This window comes from Sarcophilus harrisii, chromosome 1, assembly GCF_902635505.1.
Source record: "Sarcophilus harrisii chromosome 1, mSarHar1.11, whole genome shotgun sequence".
Classification (NCBI taxonomy): domain Eukaryota; kingdom Metazoa; phylum Chordata; class Mammalia; order Dasyuromorphia; family Dasyuridae; genus Sarcophilus; species Sarcophilus harrisii.
Window position 1 is genome coordinate 304409179 of NC_045426.1, and position 21133 is coordinate 304430311.

Genomic DNA, 21133 nt, shown 5'->3' on the forward strand with positions numbered 1-21133 from the left:
TATTGGATATAGCATTATCAGATCTGGGTCGAAAGTCCTAAAACTGCTCCTAACTATATGTAATCTTGAGCAAGTCACTTCTCTGCTATATTCTCTTACCTGTAAAATGAATGAGCTAGACTAGATGTCCTCAAAAAGGACATTTTTAAACTTATGACAATAGTATCCGATATTTATATACAGATTTGGTGTTTTCAAAGGTACTTTATATCTGAATCCTACAATAATATTAATCAACTAGCATTTATAGTGTCCACTATTGGTCAAACTCTGTATCACGCTGTACTGCCAAACACTGTACAGTTATCCCTTCCACATTGCTACTTTCTGCATCAAGTTTTCGACAGCATAATTAAGTGGGAATTTTGGGGGAGTTTTGGGACCCACAGACAATACAAGAGGACCAGTGGATGATACAGGAAAAGCATAAAATATATGTGTAATAGTGTATAACATAACCCAAATTTTACAGTAAAGTACTGTAAACATCCCATTAAAAAATTGACTTGTTTTCTAGTATGAAAGAAAGGCCAAAAATTTTTACTCAGATTTTCCAGATTACTTTGGGGAAGAAGGGAGGATAAGCAATTGGTCTCTTAAGATGTAGAAGGGATAACTTTATCAGAAAGTGTTTTGTTATATTTTTTATAGTGAAGAAATCATCTTTAAAGACATTCTACAAGGAAACTGAGGCTGAGTGAGGTTACATAATAATTATGGTTAATATTTATTTAGTGTCATTTTAAGATCGGCGAAGTGAAGTCCTTTTTATATGTTAACACATTTGATTTTTTTTTAGCAACATTGTTAAATACATCCTATTTTGCCAGTTTTTTTATGGATAAAGAAACTTAAGGCTGACAAGGATTATATGACTCGCCTATGATCACATATTGGATTTTGAATCCTGGTCTTTTTTCACTCAAAATCCAGCATGCTATCTGCTATGTTACACTGGCTCTCATCCTGCTACACCATCACATTTACTTACTTGATTGAAAATTCAAGTTTTCCTATACTGGACTTTCTCAAAATGAGGCACATCTATCCAGGCTTTTAAAAATGAATGTCATCAGTATTGCATTGCATTAAATTGCATTTTCTCTTTATTCACCCTTTCCCACATGACCATTCCTATTGAGAGTTATCTTCATTTCCTGTCTTGCAAATCTTTACTTTCTTTTCTATCTTTAGGGGACACATATAAAAGAAATCTAATATTGAGTTCTTCATTCACAATAATAATGTCACTTTACATAGTATTTTATTTGCAAAACATTTTCCTTACAATAAATCCTACACGACAGATGAATAATGAATATTATTTATTATCTCAGTCTTAGATGAGATAAGAAACTTATAATTCATAAAGGTAAATAAAAAATTACTTACTCAGTGCTTTTTAGCTAATACATTCTGGAGCCAAGATTTCAAACCATTTTTCTTAGGATTTCAAGTTAAGTGTTGTTTCTACATTCAACCTTTTTTTTTCTTTCTACAGTACTGTGACACATAATGCCTACAATTCTTGGGAACCTATTGACAAAATGAAATATCCAAAGGTTATTTATCCAGGAATAGTCAACTGACCTGGGACTAAAAGGAGAGAGAGAGTACAATCATTGCAGTTCAATTCAGGCCTTTATTAATTTTTTACTGTGTGCAAGACATTATGCTAGGTCCTTAACACAATGTTAAAAGAGGAAAAAACGACATAGGAGTTTGTAGGACAGTAAGGGGAGAAAATGGGACTGATGGGGTAGGCGTGGTTGAAGGCGGAAAAGGGCATTGGAAATGGCAGGTGCTCTGATAAACAATCTAATTTAAGAGAAGTGAGAACCACAGAAAGTAAACTCCTCAGAGGGCTGGGCTGCATCTCTTTCTTTTGCATTTGTAAGTGCCTCCCATTTAAGATTAATTAGGCTTGTTGGTTGATTGTTGATTGAATGTTGATTGCTTGAGACCAGGAAATGTTTTTTTCTTAAGAGGTGGAAAAAATGAAGAAAAGAAAAAATTCTAGGAGGCAACTAGGAGGCAAAGTGGATAGAATGCAGGAGGTAGGGTCAAGAAGAATCTTCTTGAGTTCAAATCTGGCCTCGCTAACTCGCTAACAGCGTGATCCTGGGCAAATCACTTAACCCTGTTTGCCTCATTTGCCTTAAATATACAATGACCTGGAGAAAGAAATGGCAAATCATCCCAGTATTTTTGCCAAGAAAATCCCAAATGGGGTCACAAAGAATATGACATGACTGAAAAACCATAGAACCACAACAATAAAGATTCTAAGAAGAATAAGTAAAGAAGGCATACATTCCAGAAATGTAGAAGAGCAAAGGCAACTCTGGAGATATGTATGGACTGCTGAGTTCAGGAAATAGCAAAGAAACTCTGGCATATGTGATAGGAAGAGATGTGAAATCAGTCTGGTGAAGTAGGGCTGGGGCCCAATTGTGAAAGGCTTTAAATGCCAAATCAAGGAGTTTCTATTTTATCCTAGAAATAACACCAAGTCATAGAAGATTCTTGAACAGGACAGAAACGTAGTCCTGTTTTTTGTTGTCTCTCTGTTTTTTTGGTTATTTTAGAAGCTCCATGACAAATAAATTAGAGAAGGGAGAGATACTGGAAGAAAGAAGGATGATTAGGAGTCAGTTGCAATAACACTGCTGTTCACTGACATTGTAAATGGCTCCAAAGCAACCACAAATTTATTAGTCTGTTCATCAGCCTTGAAGACAGATTAAAAAGAAATCCCCTCTATGAAATTTTTGCCTAGCCCTTAACACTGCTCTCAGAGGCATGTTGTCATTGTATAGCACTATGGCCTAAGAGAAATGGCTTTATCTCTGTGGGCTTCAGTTTTTTTCCTCATTAATAAAATATCATAGTTCATCTACAGGATCTCTAAGGTCTCTTTTAAGTCATTGAGCAGCTTATAAGTTTCATTTTACCAGGCCAAAGATATGTAGTGTGCTGCTATTTTATAATGACCATCAAATAAGATTAACAATGCAATCCTGTGTATATTTTAATTTCTACTTGCTGAGAAATATAAATAAGCTCTAGGAACTCCGGAAAAGCCAGCCTTCTCCTGCAATAGAGTTTCAGGAAATTGAATCCCTTTTCCTTTTCCTCCTTAGAATGGAAAACAGCCTTTATTTATGAACTAAAGACTCCTTGGCCTGGAAGAGAGCTTGGGTGGACATTTAAATGAACTCCAGGCACCTAAATCAGCCTAAACATATGTAGGTCTGTCCCTTTCCTGAAGTCCACCAGAGAAGGAAACTCCATTGCTGCTTCTGGCGACTCATTCCAGTTTCTGACTATTCTCTTTGCTAATAAGTCCTTCCTATTAGCTAACTTGCATTTCTGCTACTTAACACCCAAATGTCCTTTTGCCCAACATCTAACTCTTTGAATCTCAGTTTCTCCATCTGTAATATAATGGGATTGGGCTAGATTATTTCCAGGATCCTTTCTAACTTTAAATTCTTGGAAGTTTAAGTCCATTTTCTATTGTACTGCCTAGCAGAGAAAATCTCTTTGTCACCTTTATATTCTTAAAAGTTCTACTTAAGTTGTTCTTCTTTCCCCCCTTAATTTGAGGTATTCCAGTTCCTTGCGTTTTTCTTTATGGGTAAGGAAAGCTAGAGCTTTTTACAGAGTAATCAGTAAACATTGCTCATCTTGAACTAAATCAGAAAACAGATGATAGACCTTATCTTTGTGACTACAGAAAAGCCTAAGACGCCATTTAGGATCATTTCCTTTTCAGTCCTAAAAATTTAGGTGAGAGGAAGGTATATGCTGATGTCTGCCTGTTCAATCTTATGTTAATTTCTTTTATATTTTACTTCCAGGGTTTCAGTACCTGAGACACTGGCCAAGTTTAGTGATGATAACATTAAGCATTCTCAAAATATGAGAGCCAACTCCATCCGGCTTCGGGAAGAAGCTGAGAGACTACTGGAAGCCTCATCAGATCAAATATGGAAGCAGTATACTAATACCAACCTGGCATTCAGCTCCCGAATTTCTGAGGTGACAGATGTGAAAAATAAACTTCAGCTGCAATTGGCAAAGGTGAGCCAGCTATCATTGAGGCCTTTAAAGAGATCTTTCAGAATGGGACAAACCCCTGCTCCTTATCTTTCCACTTCTATCTAGGAGAAAGCTGCCCAGAGGTAGGAGACTGTAGGAAATGACCCATCTAGAGTATACCCACCTAGCCCATAAATCTGTGACTCTAGAAGCTGGTAGGTGGTGACCCACAGTCAGATATGAACTTCCTGGTGGGGATAGATTGGCATACTCTCCCTATGTCTTAGGCAAATTTATTTGTAAATCTTCCCTTGCTTAATAATGTGCTTCACTCAGAGAAGCAAAGTACACATTGGTATTTTGAACAATGATATCAGAGATTGTTGGTGTCCTTCATTTTGTGTTATTGCTTGATGTTTATAAGAATAAGAGTGAAGAGATCTGTGATCTTTCAAGCCATAGCTTCTTTTTTTAAATTAAAGCTTTTTATTGTCAAAATAAATGCATGGATAATCATGCATAATTATCCTGCTGCACAAGAAAAATCAGATCCAAAAGGAAAAAAATGAGAAAACTAAATGCAAACAAACAATAACAAAAAGAGTGAAAATAGTATGTTGTGGTCCACTTTCAGTTCCCACAGTTCTCTCTCTGGATATAAATGGCTTTCAACTAGCCTCAATCATCTCATTGTTGAAGAGAGCCATATCCATCAGAATTGATCATCATATAATTGTGTTGTTGCTGTGTATAATGATCTTCTGGTTCTCATTGCACTCAGAATCAGTTCTGTAAGTCTCTCCAGGCCTCTCTAAAATCATCCTGCTGATTGTTTCTTATAGAACAATATTATTCCATAACATTCACATACCATAATTTATTCAGTCATTCCCCTGCTGATGGGCATCCACTCAGTTTCTAGTTTCTTGCCACTACAAAAAGGGCTGCTATGATTTTTTTTTGCACGTGTGAAGCCATAGCTTCTTTAAGGAGGACAGAGCAGATTCACTTTGCCCATGTTGGTACACTAGGAAACCAGTCTTTTGGCTTTAAAGATTCCAGGATAACGATGATTTTGGTTAATGGGTTTTTTGAAAGATTTTGAGATTAAGAAATTAGAGGGAAATTGTGAATCATTTTTTGTTCCATTCTTTTTTTTTTTTAAGACATGTTAATAAAAATAAAAGCAGCCTGGTATAGTGGATAGGGACCAGCCACAGAATAAGAAAGACTTTCAAGTCACATCTCTGGGCAGGTCATAGAATCTCTGAAGCCTGAGATGACTTTAAATTTCATACTTAATGAAGATCTGCATTGGTAAAAGGGGTTTCCTTAGAAGAAATTTCTTAGACCACTGAAATCACAAGTCTGGACCCCACCCTACCCCCTTGCCAAAGATGACAATAAAACCAGAGCTTTTTGTTTTTATAAGCATTTAATTTGCTACATCAAACATGGTTTAATATTGCATTGTATTTATTACCACTGCACAAAGTTCACGGGCTAGGTGGGGTTTTTCATGTTTATTCTATCTTTCTTTCTTGGTTGTATAGCTGAGGTCTGTCTTTCATGAAGAGAATAGTTATTTTGAGTCTTGTTTTTTACTTTGAAGATTTTCACCACTTTAATTTCAAATTTCCATCTCCCGCCACTCAGAGTTTCCCATTGCCTCATGGGTCTGATATTAATCTCAATTACTTAATCACCAGCTGTTTTGTTAATAAGTCAGTGCCTAGATTGAATAAATTAAGCTCTAACAAGATCTGTTTGCCATTTGCCAAAGAAAGAAAGAAGATAGGGTTCAGGCCTCAGCTTGGCATTCTCTTGATGATTATCAGTTTTGTGCTCTTCTAGATAAGAAAATAAGATATTGAAGGAGAGTGGGTGAGTGGAGAAGGCCTTCAGTATTTCACCATTTCAACAGTTCATTGTTGTAGTTTTTAAGTGCTTCCTTTTAACTTGTATCTTTTATTAAGGTTGACACCTATTCCTTTTCCATTGATCTGAAATACTGGCCGCATCCTGAAAATATAGACTTTCAAACTTCCACTGCCCTGGAAAGAAATGAATAGTTTCTAACTGGTCATGTGAACATGATTTTCAAGGCTGGGTTATGTAGAATGGAAACTGTGAGTTTCTTAGGGATTTAGTATTGCATCAGTAGCTGGGAGCAGGCAGGATTTTGAGCTACAATTTGGGCAATTGGGTGCTGAGTAGATAGAATACAGAGCCTGAAAACAGGAAGACTCATCTTCTTGATTCATTTCTGGCCTCAGATACTAGCTGTGTGATTCTGGGCAAGTCACTTAACCCTGTTTGCCTCAGTTCTTTATCTATAAAATAAGCTGAAGAAGGAAATGGCAAACTACTCGAGTTTCCTTGTCAAAACAAAACAAAAACAAAAACAAAAAACCAACCCAAATGGGATCAGACATGAAAGAACAACATGGAAGAACTCCTAGAATACCCCATACCCTTCCTGGCCAAGAAACTGGAAACTGAGTGGATGCCCATCAGTTGGAGAATGGCTGAATAAATTATGGTATATGAATGTTATGGAATATGATTGTTCTATAAGAAACGACCAGCAGGATGATTTCAGAGAAGCCTGGAGAGACTTACATGAACTGATGCTGAGTGAAATGAGCAGGACCAGGAGATCATTATACACAGCAACAACAGTACTGTATGATGATCAATTCTGATGGACGTGGCTCTCATTAACAATGAGATGATTCAGGTCAGTTCCAATGATCTTGTGATGAAGAGAACTATCTGCAACCAGAGAGAGGACAGTAGGTACTGAGTGTGGATCACTCTTATCAGAAGAAATAATGGCATTTTCACTCTTTTGTTGTTAATTTGCTTGCATTTTGTTTTCTTACTCATTTTTTCCTTTTTGATTTTATTTTTCTTTTGCAGCAGGATAATTGTATAAATATGTATGCTTATATTAGATTTAACATATATTTCTACCATGTTTAACATATATTGGATTACTTGCTAACTAGGGGAGAGGGTGGGCAAAAGGGAGAGAAAATTGGAGTATAAAGCTTTGCAAGAGTGAATGTTGAAAAGTTATTCATGTATATGTTTTGAAAATAAAAAGCTTTAATAATAATAATTTAAAAAAACCCTTCCTGGTTCATTTTGAGCTTTCACCCACAACTAAGCATCAGAAATTATCATGTTCCTTTCCTGGGGCTGCCTGTTCAAAAAAGGGTGGGCTGCTCCTGATTTGCCACCTGGCCTGGGAAGAACATAGGATTCTAAGATTGTGGTAAGAAAATATAGAGGAGGGATTAGCATTTACTATCTGACAGCCTTGATTCTCCTCTTTTACCATTTCCATAGTATGATCAGCATCTTAGTTCCTATCTATCCTCCTCTTCTATCTTGCCATTCTTTCTATTGTACCCTCCTCAGTCCTTCTCTGTTGCTAACAAACTCTCTCTCTCTCTCTCTCTCTCTCTCTCTCTCTCTCTCTCTCTCTTTCTCTCTCTCCTCTGTCTCTCTGTCTCTCTCTCTTTCTCTCTCTCTCTCTCTCTTTCTCCCTCTCTCTCTCTCTTTCTCCCCTCTGTCAGTCTCTCTATGTGTGTATACACACATACACTATTAACTACTACTTACAATACTTCTCTCTCAGGTGCTCACTGAAACCTAGATTTCTTCTGATAAGACCACATCCCTTGGTCCAAGATTGCTCCTTTTCTTATACTTCCTGACATATACTTTGTTATAATTTCTCTACAGTCAACTCTTCTCCTCTAAAATTTCAATCACTCTTATCAGATACTGTTGTTTCTATTTCTTGACCTCTTGATTATTATTCCTCTTTCCCAATGAATTTGATCTCTTCTTCACCCTAACTCTCTGCCCCTTTTAAAACATCCTGGTCTTTCAGTTGCTCAACCTCCTCAACTCCCATTACCCCAGACTCCGGTCTACCTCAGACATGCACAGAAGTGATCATATTTTGAATCACCTCATTACTCTCTCTGAACTGAATTTGCCCCAACTACTAGAATTGCTGTTTACTTGCCGTCTGGCTTGCACAGGTACACCTTTAGGGCACATTTGGAATGAGACTTTTGGCCATTAAAGTAGGCCAATGCTTGAAGACATTTGGTCCCTCCATTTGTGGTCTCCAGCAAAGTCATAGCCAAGCAGTGCTTCCCATCCCTAGAGCTTTTCTAGGTCAGGTTTAAGAGTTATTTCACTGTGGTTGGGAAAAGGCTGATAAGTCTCTAGGCTAAAATAGCCCGGAACTACAAAGTCTGTAACCAGAGCTGCTGCCTATGAAGAGAGTGACTGACCTGACAATTGGGGCTTATGGAGACTACAGATGTACATGTGTGAGAGTTCCTTCCACATGCATCTAATTACCCAGTCTGGATACTCTGCTGAAAGGCCCTTTGGCACAGAGGAGGGCATAGGAGCTTGGCATTCCCCCACAGTGTTCTAGTTATCCATACATGCATCAGCCTGGATTGGCATTAACCGGTATCTGAACACAATGTGGCCTTTTCTCTAACTCTGCTGTGTCATGCTTAGATTATTCAAAGAATAAAGTTGCCTCCAAAGAGCAAATAATAGTCATCTAATTCTAAGGAGATTTAATCTAATCTGAGTTTAATTTCCAAACTCACATGCCAAGCAATCATTCCAGATCTCTTCCTGAGAAGAATCTGGCTGGCTTATCCAAATCTGTGTACGTATGGAGGTGTGTATATATGTGTGTGTGCATATATGTATGTATTCATGTGTGTGTGTTTATGTATGTGCACACGTAGATACACACACACACATATATATAGTGTATGTGTGTACTTTTTTCCAATTTGTATAAATGCAAACTCCCTCCCCATTTCTGCTACAATTCAGCAGCTCTTATGAGTTAACTGCATCATAATTTGCCTACTTTTGTTATTAGCAATATGAAGCCCTGACAGCCTTCACAGGGGAATCATAATAAACTACACATTCCTGAAACATAGTTAACCGTCTTATCGTCAAATATATCAATCTAATTTCTCATCTTCTAAAATCTCCCATATCCTAAGTGATTTGAGGCTCTGAGTAGTGAAAAATGACAGAAGAAACAGATGCAGACAGAACTTGTCCCCATCTTTGAGAAGGACCTGCTTCTCAAAGGCTGCCAGGGAAAGAGTCAGAATGTTTTCCTTCTTTTATTCCTTGTTGTCCACAATTTGTGTTTGTTTAATGTCCATTCAGGGAAGAAAGCATGGACCCAACTTTGAAACTCATTCCTTCCCAGTGGGCTTATTGATGGTGTTTATACTACATAGACTTTTTTTGTCTATTAATTTATATTGCTTTTTAATGTTTGTAAACTTTCTAACATTTAATCTTATCACAATAACACCTTCAGATCAGTAGTGTAAGTTTTGCTTTCTTGAGTTTCTAAGGAAGGAAACAATAGCTAAAGAGGTGGTGACTTGGTAGAGAAGGGGTTTGGGGAGGGGTAGAATTGAATTTGAACCCAGTTCTTCTGCTTCCAGTGGTGCAGGCCATAATGCTCAAAGTCAGGAAGACTTGAGTTCCAAACCTGCTTCACCAACCATGTGATCCTGGGCAAGTCACCTAACTCTTCTTTGCCTCAATTTCCTCATCTTGTAAAATGGGAATAATAATAGCACTTCTCTTCCAAGATTGTTGTGAGGATCAAACAAGATTACATATGTAAAGCACACTGCGAACCTCAAAGCACTATATGTATGGAAGTGATTTCAAGTGTAGTGATATTTGATAGATATGGTATTATAGATTTGGAGCTGGGAGGTCCCTTAGCTGAGAGCTAGAAGAGATTTTGAGCTTTGAAGTCTTGTAAATACTATCTCTATAGCATTTTTCTTGTCTATCTCCAATATTCTGCAGATCCTACTCTACTGGATACGTCAGGAATATGTAGTCTATCTAATCAGTTATCCCACTACAGGATTAGCCTATGTTCTCTCTGGTCCTACAAGTCTCTGATAATATTCCTTTCCTCAGTAGTAATATATTGTAGCTTCCTCTATCCACTTCTAGCCATCTATCATCTACCTCACCACTGTCCTTTGGATGAGCCAGAATTTGATTCATTAGAGAATGTGGTATTTCATGACTATTGAACATTGATGTTAAAATAATGAATGATTTTCTTTTGAAGGAAGTTCAGAGCCATTCAAAGCACCATTCAGTTTCAAAATGTAATCCGGATCTCTTTCCTTCTCAAACCCAATTCTAGATCAACTTAGCTGACCTACAAGTCTGTCCAAGAGAGATATACTGATGGATGTCATAGTCTTTTAATATAGGCATTCTTCATGTACTTGTTTCTTCCCTTCTGAATCCTCCTCCCTATCCTCCCATAAATCTTCCCAAGAGGACCTATCCAAAATACTGGAGACTTCCATAATATTTTATGGATTCCACTGCAACATAAGGAATTTTTGTCCATTATCCTTTGCCCTTACTAAGTGACAAGCCTAATAATTTTTCTTGTCATACATTTTTTGATGATGTATTACTAATTCTTTTGCACAAGTCACCATCAGTAAGGTGATACATAGCCTACTTACACATGTCATGAGTCTCCCTATTGATCTGAAACCTTGATTCTTTCTTAATCATGATACTCTAGGAGTTGTCTTGATATAGAATATATCTTAATACTTTGATGCACCTGAAATCTCACTACTGTTGGTTCTCCCTCCAATAGTATACACTACATCCATCCATACTTTTTTATCCTATGTAACTCCATGTTCTCCCATAAATCCTCCTCAGGATATCCAGGTACACGATGGAGGTCTTCCTCTAGATCTCTTGATATTGTATAGATTCTGATGGAGTAAGTTCTTTGAGATAATCTCTCAGATAAAACAGTATGGTATCTGACACATGATAAGTGTTTATAAATGCTTGATGCCTTCTTTTTACCTCTTTTTCTCACTTGACCAGTGATCCTTCACTCTTGCTGCATAACTTTTCCAATTATAGTCTGTCTGATGATTTTCTTTACATTTCTCCTGTGCATGTTTTTGATGTTGCTTTCTACAGCCAAATAGTTGCTTTCTATAAATTTCTCCAACTTCAAAACCTCAAAAGAAAAAGATGATGTACCACATAGAGAGCAATTGCAGTTATGTAATTCATAAGATAAGAATATAGAACACTCAAAAAAGCTAAAACTCTCATGAATATTGAAAAACTTCTCATTCAGAATTCTTACCCCTAAGCAACTTTGAGACCTCTCCCAATTTATACAAACAAGCTCATAAGTTTATGACTCATGGTATGGCTATAGGACTGAATCACAGTAAAAAAACTCTGTGAGTGGTAACAGATACTGATCCTTTCCAACCATTATCATCAAAGGAGAATAAGAGGGAAGGGATAGAAGTTTCAGAAAGGACAGAAGATTAGCAGTGACACATCCAGAATCATCAACCAACAAAGAACATTGTGATGGGCTGGGTGAAAATCAGCTGGAAAGCTGATTGGTGATTGTCTTCTATCCCGAGATTACTCAAGGTAGAGACATAGGCCTATGGGATTCCAATATCCTATAACCCGAGGCGGGCAGACCCAGATCAATAGTACTTCCATGAGTCTATTCAGAGGAAGGAGGAAGAGACAAAAGAGTGAGGAGGATTTTGAAAGGTGAGTGACAAGCAGTGAACAAAAGAAAAAAAACTGAAATTCCAAAAATTCAAGAGAGAAAGCTTAACTAAAACACCAACACACCAGCAGATAAGCCAACCGAAAGACAGAGATATAGAATGAAGCCTCATAAGAAATCAAACATTTTGGACAAATTTTATAATATTAAAAGGGAAAGAATCAATATTAACCAGTGAAAGAGATCCTATGAATTTCCTTGAGATCAAGGGACAATAGCAAGAAATTTAATAGCATCTCTAAAGAGAAAGCTCTTTTAAAAAATTTAGAGGTGAATTTAAGAGAAAAATCAAAGCTCTTCACACAGAATTAAAAACAAGCAAATATCAGAGTAGAAAAAAATTGAATACATAATAGATGAGTAGAGCTCTGTAAGAAAGAATAATTGATTCAGAATTTAAAAATACTAAAGTGGAGGAAGATCTGGCAGATGATATGTTACTGTCTTTTAACTCCCACCAAATGCCTCTTTGTTGCCTTTTGGATGACTCACAATCTTACTTCTTTGGAGACTGTAGTATTCCATAATTAGCAGCCATATCAAACAACCAGGAGAATATTGGTGTTAAAAAAAGATCTTTTTTCAAAAATTTGAGTCAGCAGCAACTTAGAATCCTTGAAAATACAGAAATTCACCAAATGCAAGGCAGTTCACTCTGTTTCTGTTTTAAATAAGTTTAGGTACTTATTCCCAATTTATCATCTATTTATAGTGTTTGTATTGAAGGACTAATTCAGTTAGCTATCCGTTGAATTGCATATCTCGATCTAGGCAATATTCATTCTTTATTAGGGCTATAAATAGTGACATGTACACATTATTAAATCCTGTTTTAAAAAACCACTACTGTACACTTAAAATAGGTAAAGTCCAGTGTTTGTATAGTTCATGAAAATTTCCTGGGAGAGGGAATATAACTAAAGTAATATTACTTAAAATTCAACTCTTAGGTCATCAGAATCAAAAGGTAAATATTATTGATGATACTGGTGAGCAAATTAAGACTATTGTGTGTATAGAGAGAGGAAAAAAAGTTTTAAGGATTCCTAAATGAGATTCAGAGTTCAAAAGTGCATGACTTCTACTCTTAAAAGGAGTCACTTTGTTTTTGTTTGGAGATTCATTTTGGTTTTTGATTTTCAAATGACCATCAGCACAAGCAAAAACTTCACTTTCCTGTGAAGGCCAAATTCCTCTGTAATTAGTTAGGGAAACCGCCTGAGAGGGCAAGGGGCCCTGGTCCTCCAACTCAGTTTGCTCCTTCAAAGCCAACTCAGTCTATTTATTTAACTCAGTTTGGAACCCATTTCTGAATGGGAAATTCTTTTGCTTTGCAAGCAGCCAGGTCTCTTCCAAAACAACATGAGCATAGCCAATTCATTTCAGCCAGTCTTTCTAAAAATGAGGTATCCCCCCAGACAATAGAACTCAAATAGCCCACCCTGGGAAAGAGGGTTACGGGATATCCTGGTACTAGTGTCCTTCATATTGTTTCAAGTGTCAGACAGATTAATTTAGTCAGGTGAACATGCATTTTGACTTACGAACAGTCACATCCTGAAAATAAAAATATTCTGCAGAGAGTCTCTCTCCTGGTTAGATAATCTCTTTCTTTACCATTCCTATGCCTGCTTAGTACTTTTTATCATACCATTTCAACTCAAAATTTGAGTTCAGTTTCTACATCTGATGAGCTTTGGGCCTTGCCATCGGGGGTCTAGGCTGGGCTTGCTTTAAAAGTGATTGAGTTTCGATATTCCCCCACAGTAGATTTTCCCCTTGTTCAGTCATGTTCAGAATCTTTATGACTCTTGGATCATATGGTCTGATATATATATATTAAGCAGCTTATAAGTATCTGAGACCAGATTTGAACTAAAGTCCTCCTGACTCAGGACTAGTCTATCCACTGGAACGCCTCATTGTCCCTAGGCTCTTTCCTACTGCCATTTTTCTTATTCATCCATAAATATGACTAAATCTCCCAATCAGTATATCACTCTTTTGGGTCTTTCCTCAACTAAGGCATACCCTTCCTCCCATCTTTAAGTCTGTCTTGTCTCCAAGTTTCTACTGCCATTCCTAGAATATCTCTATCCCATCCTAAGTCCTTTTCCACTTTGTTATATCTTATCTACCATTAGGATGGTGTGAACTTAGAGTGAGGAAGACCTCCTCAGACATTCTCTGTGTGACCCTCAATAAAGTACTTTAGCTAAAAACAGAAGTAGAAAGGCACTTACCTCCCAATATTAGGGGAAAGATCAAATGAGAGGAAGTATGCCAAAGGCTTGACAGGCTTAAATTTTTATTCCATAAATTTAAATTTTTTTTGCTTGTTAAATGTTCTTAAGCACATGACCTATATGACATTGAACTAAATAGGCCCTCTAAATGATTTACTCATTTTTAGGTACTTATTCCCAATCTACCAGTTTACTTTTCTTCTTTTTCAGTGAAAATTGGTACCCTCCTTTCACACAAAACTGGCTCTATTTCTTTGCCTGGAAGCCTCTGTCCCTGTTTTACCTTTCATTTGGAATGTCCTTTTCTTTCCTCCCATTCAGTGCCCATGCAGGACATTTTCTCTGACTAACCCCGACTCTATTTATAGGATCACAGATGCCCAGAAAGGCAGGCTTGGGGTAGTGGTTACCAAGCTGGTCTTGAAGGAAGGAAAAGTTTGGCTTATATCCTGCCTCTTTGACTATGTCATCTAAGTCACTTAACCCTTCAGTATCCTAAACCTCTCTAAAGACTCTAAATTGTAGAGCAGGTGTATTGACCCACTTTGATAAAGAGAATTCCTTTTCAGGAGTTCCTTTACACCAATAAAAGAGGTCTTATAGGTTCTAACTGGTGAACTGCACACTTTTCCCCTCTATCCAGGAAGACCAGTCTGATATCTCTACCAAGAAAAGCATATAGATGCCAAAAAACTAAATCCTATTCTATCATGCAGGGAGTATGCAAGTTTTGGACAAGGATAGGTTATGGGCCCTCTTTACCATCCTTTCATTTATCTTGGCATATATCTATGGCTGTGCCTACAGAATGTACTTTCTGGTTCTCACTGTTTCTGGCCTGTACCCAGAGAATAGTTTATTTCTTTGTGTAGTATTATTATTGGGAGTCCATATTTCTAGAAATTGAACTATGAAAGAAAAGGGACCATCAGGAATTGAGGCCTAGGGAACCTATGCCTCAAGAAGGACCAGAAAATGGGATTAGTGCTATATTATTATTAGTGCTATATTAGTGCTATTAGTGCCTTTGAGGAGAGAGCCAAATAAAAAGGGTGGGTTGGCCATGTGGAAGGCGGATGGAACTTGAGGTAGGACATCAGTAAAAAACCAGAAATCTATATGTATCAGAGTTAATAAGGATTCTCTATAAGTAGAAATTGATTAATTATCTGAAAGTCTTTTAGGTACACAGAAAAACCCATCAAATATACCTTATATAGACTTTTCAAAGAATTTTGACAAGGTTTTGTTTTTGTTTGGCAGTAAATCCTTAATTTAGAGAGAATGTACTTTATTGATGAGGTGGGGAACATTTGGGATCTGAATAAATTTTACATTACCCTTAGTTACCTCTGCTTCTCTGGAGAGAGGAACAAAAATTTGCTCTGATTTGGTTGGTATCAACTGCACCATCATCATTATCACATCCTGACCTGATACCTTCTTATATTTTCTCTTTCCCATTTTTAGCTTCCTTTTGGGTATTGTCTTTTCTGTTAAATCTTTTTTTGCTTGTTTGGTAGTGAGGCAAACAGGGTTCAAGTGACTTGCCCAGAGTTACATAGCTAGAGGCAAGTATCTAGGACCAAATTTTAATTTAACCCATGGTCGGTGCTCTCATTTAGAGTGCCATCTAGCTACTCAGTAATATTGTGGGGTTTACTGACTAGAATTTTTTTCTGAAAGAAAAAAAATCCACCATCAATGAGCACAATCCCTTATTTTTGTAGATGAAGAAACTAGGGTCTTAGGGACTGATCCATGCACTGTATTCTGCCCTAGTGAGTCCACTTCTGAAGTATTATATCTTTTTCCAGGTGACATATGTTAGATAAAACAATGACAAGCTAGAGTGGGTTTAGGCAAGGCTGACCTGGTAAAGATGATCAGATCCTATTTACAAGGACTTTGTTCATTTATCAGCGTTTTCTGTAGGAGAGCCCTGTGTGTTGAGCTTGAGGTATTGATACCTGTATATTAGTGTTGCTGCTTCTGCTGCTATTGTTAAATCATTTTTTCAGTCAAGTCTGACTTTTTGTGACCCCCATTTGGGATTTTCTTGGAGCAGTTTGCCATTCCAGCTCATTTTACAGATAAGAGAACTAAGAGACACAGAATAAAATTACTTGCTCAGGATCATGCAGTTAGTGTTGTAAGCCAGATTTGAACTCAGAAAGATTAATCTTTGAGGAGAAGAAAAAGGTAGAAACCAATATGTGCTCTAAAACCACGACCCCAAGTTCCAGGGTGATTCTAGTATATTACTATCCTTTATCAAATCCTTCTACTATATCTTAGCTGTATAGGGAGACTTAAACCACCCCCAGTATCATTCATGGTGATTCCCAAAGCTGTTTCTGACTCTACAACAATTCCCCGACTTACCTGATATTTTAGTAGTCTCCGGAGCTGTCATATACCCAATGCAGTTGTCAACATTCCCTTCTGAAGAAGCTATATCTAGGGTAGAATGACTAGGGCTTTTTCCCAAGATGAGGCCATTTTGTGCTTCTTTGCCTCTATGATATTTTATGCATAAGAGAAGCAGTGTAGTCAGGGAGGTCAGAAGAGCGACAGAAAAAAGAGGAAAAAGGAAAGGAGAGGGAATATGATTGTAAGAAGGAAAGTACAGGAATAGAGCTGTGAGAATGGGAGGCAGAAGTGATTGCCAGTAATAATGAGTTGTACATTAGCTTCTTCTAAAGTAGCCTACAGAAAAAAGCAGGAAGAAATCAAGGCTAAAAATTATTTTTTGTCATACTCCTATAGTATGGCTAATTGTCTTACAAGAACAGTGAGACTCTTATGTCAGATGAGACTTCTTCCTAGCAAAATAGTGTAGCCATGGGAGGAATCTAGTAATTGGATGGGTTTTCCTGTATTTCTTGCATTTACATGTGTTGCCATAGAAGTCTTGTTTATGGTGTTGACTGAGCTGCCCAAGATTCTGGGTACAATAAAGCTCTAAAAGTGTGGTGGTGGCAAATCCATGTAACATGATCAGTGGTACTTAGGCCATTGACAGCACCTTTTGAGATTTTCCTGATTGATTTTAAGTGTATTTCTGTAACAGGCTCGGGAATCCTAACAAAACAGTTTTAATACAAGATGGGAGTGATTTGGTCGGCAGCAATAAATATATAAAAGCCCTGGGGTTTTTTAGTAGACCACAATTTAATAAGAGTCAACAGTATGTTGTAGCAATCAAAAAAAGCTAATGCCATTTTAGGCTATGTGAATAGAAATAGAATGTACAAACTGATGGAGGCAGTATTTTTGTTCACTAATCTTGAGTAAATCCTAAATTTGGCATTTTCAAAAGTTTAAATGCTCTATGAAATGGCTCTATGCCCCCATCAGTGTTGATAGTCTTATAGAAAGGCAAGCAAAAGATAATCAGTTTGCTCTCTTCCCTTCTCTACTTAACATCACAAAGCATAGAAGAAAGAACTTGAGACTCAGTCAGGGAACCCGGTTTCAAGTGCTGGTTTTGCTTATTAGTTATGTGAGCCTCGGCTAATCTCTCTGCTTCCTTGTGTGTGAAATGAGTAGTTCAATGACTTCTAAGGATCCTTCCTGACACAAAACAATGTCTGGGAAGAGAAAAGTACCTCCTTTCAAATCCCGAGTAGATTTTTTCTATCCTAGATAGTCTTTCCACGTGAGAAGTCAGGAAAGGGCATGAAAAGGTGTTTCCCCCCCAAGCAACCATGGTCCTGGAGATAGCTGGGACAATTCTGAGGAGGAGAAGAACTGGATGATGTCCACTGGTATTGTTGCTTGGTGTTTGACCACAAGTTCCAGCTTAGGTTGCTAACTCTTTGGTGAGGTCTCTTGCTTTTGTTCTCCTCCTCTAACCTCTGTTTTCCAACTCTACGGACACCTATCCTGTTTCCTGATACTACAGAGTCTCCAAGCATTTGATCCAGTGAAAAGAACTCAGACTTTTAAATTGGTCTTTTCCGGCATCAAAGAAGCTCCAGGGAAAGTGATGCTGAGCCAGGCATCTCCTTGGAAACCTCTTGGCTTTATGCATTTTTGGAAAACAATAAATATGCAAGATTGCACAAAGAATCCAGAAGTCTAAACCCCGCTGGCACCACTCTGTCCTTTTTTCCACATCAAAAATAATTCAGCGGCATTAAGGGCTCTCAATCTTTAGTCACAAGACAACACGTAGGCAGATTGTTTTACAGGGCAGATAACTGCCAGCACATTTTTTCCTTATAAAACCTTTAGGCTAATTTCTATTCCATCCAGGCAATGATCTGGAATATGCAAAGATCTTTTCTGCTGAGCTGAGATCAATTTCATCTGAAACAAATCTGGAAATTGTTTTCCTCTCTTCCTTTTCCCCTTCTTCCCTCTGTATGTCAATGGGTGCAGAGCAGACACTTCACAATCGACTTTCTGAAGGCTTGGTGTATGTACCCTTTCTCCAGGAGGTACCATTTTGTTCCCTGTTAGCCAGCTGTTGCAAAGACCATTGATTGAAAAAAAATATTTTGACTTAAAAAAAATCACCGTGAAACCAACAGACACTTAAAGTATCTTGCTGGACAGATATCACCCATCCTGATTGTACCGTGTGCGGAGTGTGGGCTGGGCCCTGTTGAGGGAGAGAGAAAGAGGAAAATGAAGAGGAGGAGGAAAAGAGAAGGAACTAACAGGAGAAGAAGCCCACAACTTCAGGGATCTCCAATCCTAAAGAAAACAAGAGTTTCAGTCTCTCTAAGCTCCCAAGCCTTCTCTAAAGGAAGTAAAATAAGGAAAATCAATCACTGCCTACAATTTACCTTTAAGACCCAGATCAGAAAAGAGTTTTCCTTAATTTTTGAATGAGAGGACAATCTCTAAATGTCCTTCTATTTAACATTGTAGGTATCTTTCCCTCTCTTCCTCCCTCCTTCCCTTTTTCCTGCCTTCCTCCCTCCCTCCCTCTCTCCTTCCCTCCTCCTCATTCTCCTCCTCTGTCTCTCTCTCTCTCTCTCTCTCTCTCTCTCTCTCTCTCTCTCTCTGTCTCTCTCTCTCTCTCTCTCTCTCTCTCTGTCTCTCTCTCTGTCTCTCTCTCTCTGTCTCTCTCTCTCTCTCTCTCTCTCTCTGTCTCTCTCTCTGTCTCTCTCTCTGTCTCTGTCTCTCTCTCCTCTCTCTTTCTCTCTCTCTCTCTCCTCTCTCTTTCTCTCTCTCTTTTTTCCCCCTCCTCCCCACCCTCTCTTTCTTTTTTTATCATACTAGCCCTGGAATCAGGAAACCACGAATTCAAATTTAATCTCAGACACTAGCTATGTGACCCTGGCCAAATCACTTAACCCTGTTTGTCTCAATTTTCTCATCTATAAAATGATCTGGAAAAGAAAATGGCAAACCACTCCAGTATCTTTGCCAAGAAAATCCATGGAATCACAAAACTCTGAAACAATTATACAATAAAAATAATCTTTTGAGATTTTACTATTGTGAAGATTCTCAAGGATATGCTGGTCAAAACTCAGTAAGATTTAGCATCTCCCTCTATCACCTGGCTCTCCCAATTTATCTTGATCACCCACTAGATCCTTCTCTCTTTTTTCTTCTACCTGCATGATTCTTTCATCTTTCCTCTATCCCAAGGATTCTTAACCCTATTTGACAATCTGGTGAGGCCTGAGGATCTCTTCCTGGCACATTATCTTTAAATGCATAAAATAAAATACATTGAATTACAAAGAAAACCTATTATATCAAAATAAAGACATATATATTTTTTCCATTTAAGTTCAACAGTGCCCTGAAACCCATCCATAAATTCTTTGGAGGCCTATGAACCCCAAGTTAATAACCCCAACCCTCCAATCTTCTACGCAGTTACCCTCTTCTTTCTTTGCTGCAGATCACAGGGGAGCAAATGCCTTGTGTGAGCTGAGCCTACTTCAGGGGATTTATAACTTTATTTCTTATGGTAATTGTCTATTGCGTCTCCAAGATCACAACAACATACTCTTGAAGACAGAGAAGATGAGAGCTCCTATGTAATTGAAGATTCATAGGTTGAAGGCCTTATCCCTGGGAGAGGGGGCGGAATTTTGTCCTTACTACAGTACAATCAAGCTGCCTCACTGGACAAAGGCAGAGTTTCTTATAGTGGAAATGAGTAGTGGAATGCCTCTGATATCTATAGAATGCTTTTAACTCTTAACTCATTGCTCTCCTAAAGCATCCTTGAGATACAGAGAAACAGGCTTTATGATTAAGAAGTTATGGAAGAGCACAAACCAAACACAGAGCCCCAAATGGATACATTTACAATCCCATATAATGAATAGGTCAAGAGCCGCATATCATTGAAATAATAATTGCGTGAAAGAAAGTGATAATGATGAAGCAACATACCAAAATTTCTGAGATGCAGCTAGGTATCTTTCTCTACCTAAAGCTAAAGCAGTCCTCTGGGGGTAATATCACATCTCAACAGATGTATGTTAATAAAATAGAATAAGAATTAGTGACCTGAAAATGCATTTTTAAAAATTATAGAAAGCTAAGAAATTCTGGAAGGATGAGGAGAAAAACAAGGTGAAGAAGGAGCAGAAGTTTATATTTACCAAGCTTGTCTCCGAAGAAGAGATGAAAAAAAGTATCTCTTGTCTTTCTTTGTTAAGGTGAGGGGCTCCAAGTGTGGAACATCGATCACCTATACTGTCAGACTCCAATGACATGTTAGTTTTGACAACATGATTTGTTTTTTCCCTTTCTCTTTAAAAATATTTTATTGCAAAGAACAGTTCATTGGGCAAGGAGAAGAGAGATGTGCTCAGAAACAAAGGTGATATGAAAACAAAATATATAATTAAAATTAAACATTTTTTAAAAACAGTCAATGGTCACATAGGGAGTTTTGGAGCTAGGTCTGGAACTCATGCCCTCAGAAAGGGAAATTCTTCTGGGAAAAAGAAATTACCTACTTCATTAAGTTACCTGTAAGATTAGATACACAGGATCTGGTCAGATGGGGAGCTGACAAAGGCCTCATTCTAACTTGAAGGGAATAGAGTGGTGTCAGGGAGTCAGTAAATTGCTACTATAGAGAGTATAAAATGTGGAAGGTAGGAAGAGGAAAATTGACCAAGTCTTCTCTAGCCCTGATCTCAGCTCCTTTTAGGGAGAACCTCAAATGACT

General features: G+C 37.7%; 1 protein-coding gene across 1 annotated transcript in view; it reads left to right on the forward strand.

Moving 5' to 3' along the window:
* Nucleotides 1-21133, forward strand: part of TEKT5 (tektin 5) — a 63610-nt gene that overhangs the window by 13909 nt on the left and 28568 nt on the right. The window contains exon 5 of the mRNA XM_003761706.4: nucleotides 3864-4086. Coding sequence (XP_003761754.1) covers nucleotides 3864-4086 — 223 coding nt within the window. The remainder of the gene's footprint in view (nucleotides 1-3863; nucleotides 4087-21133) is intronic.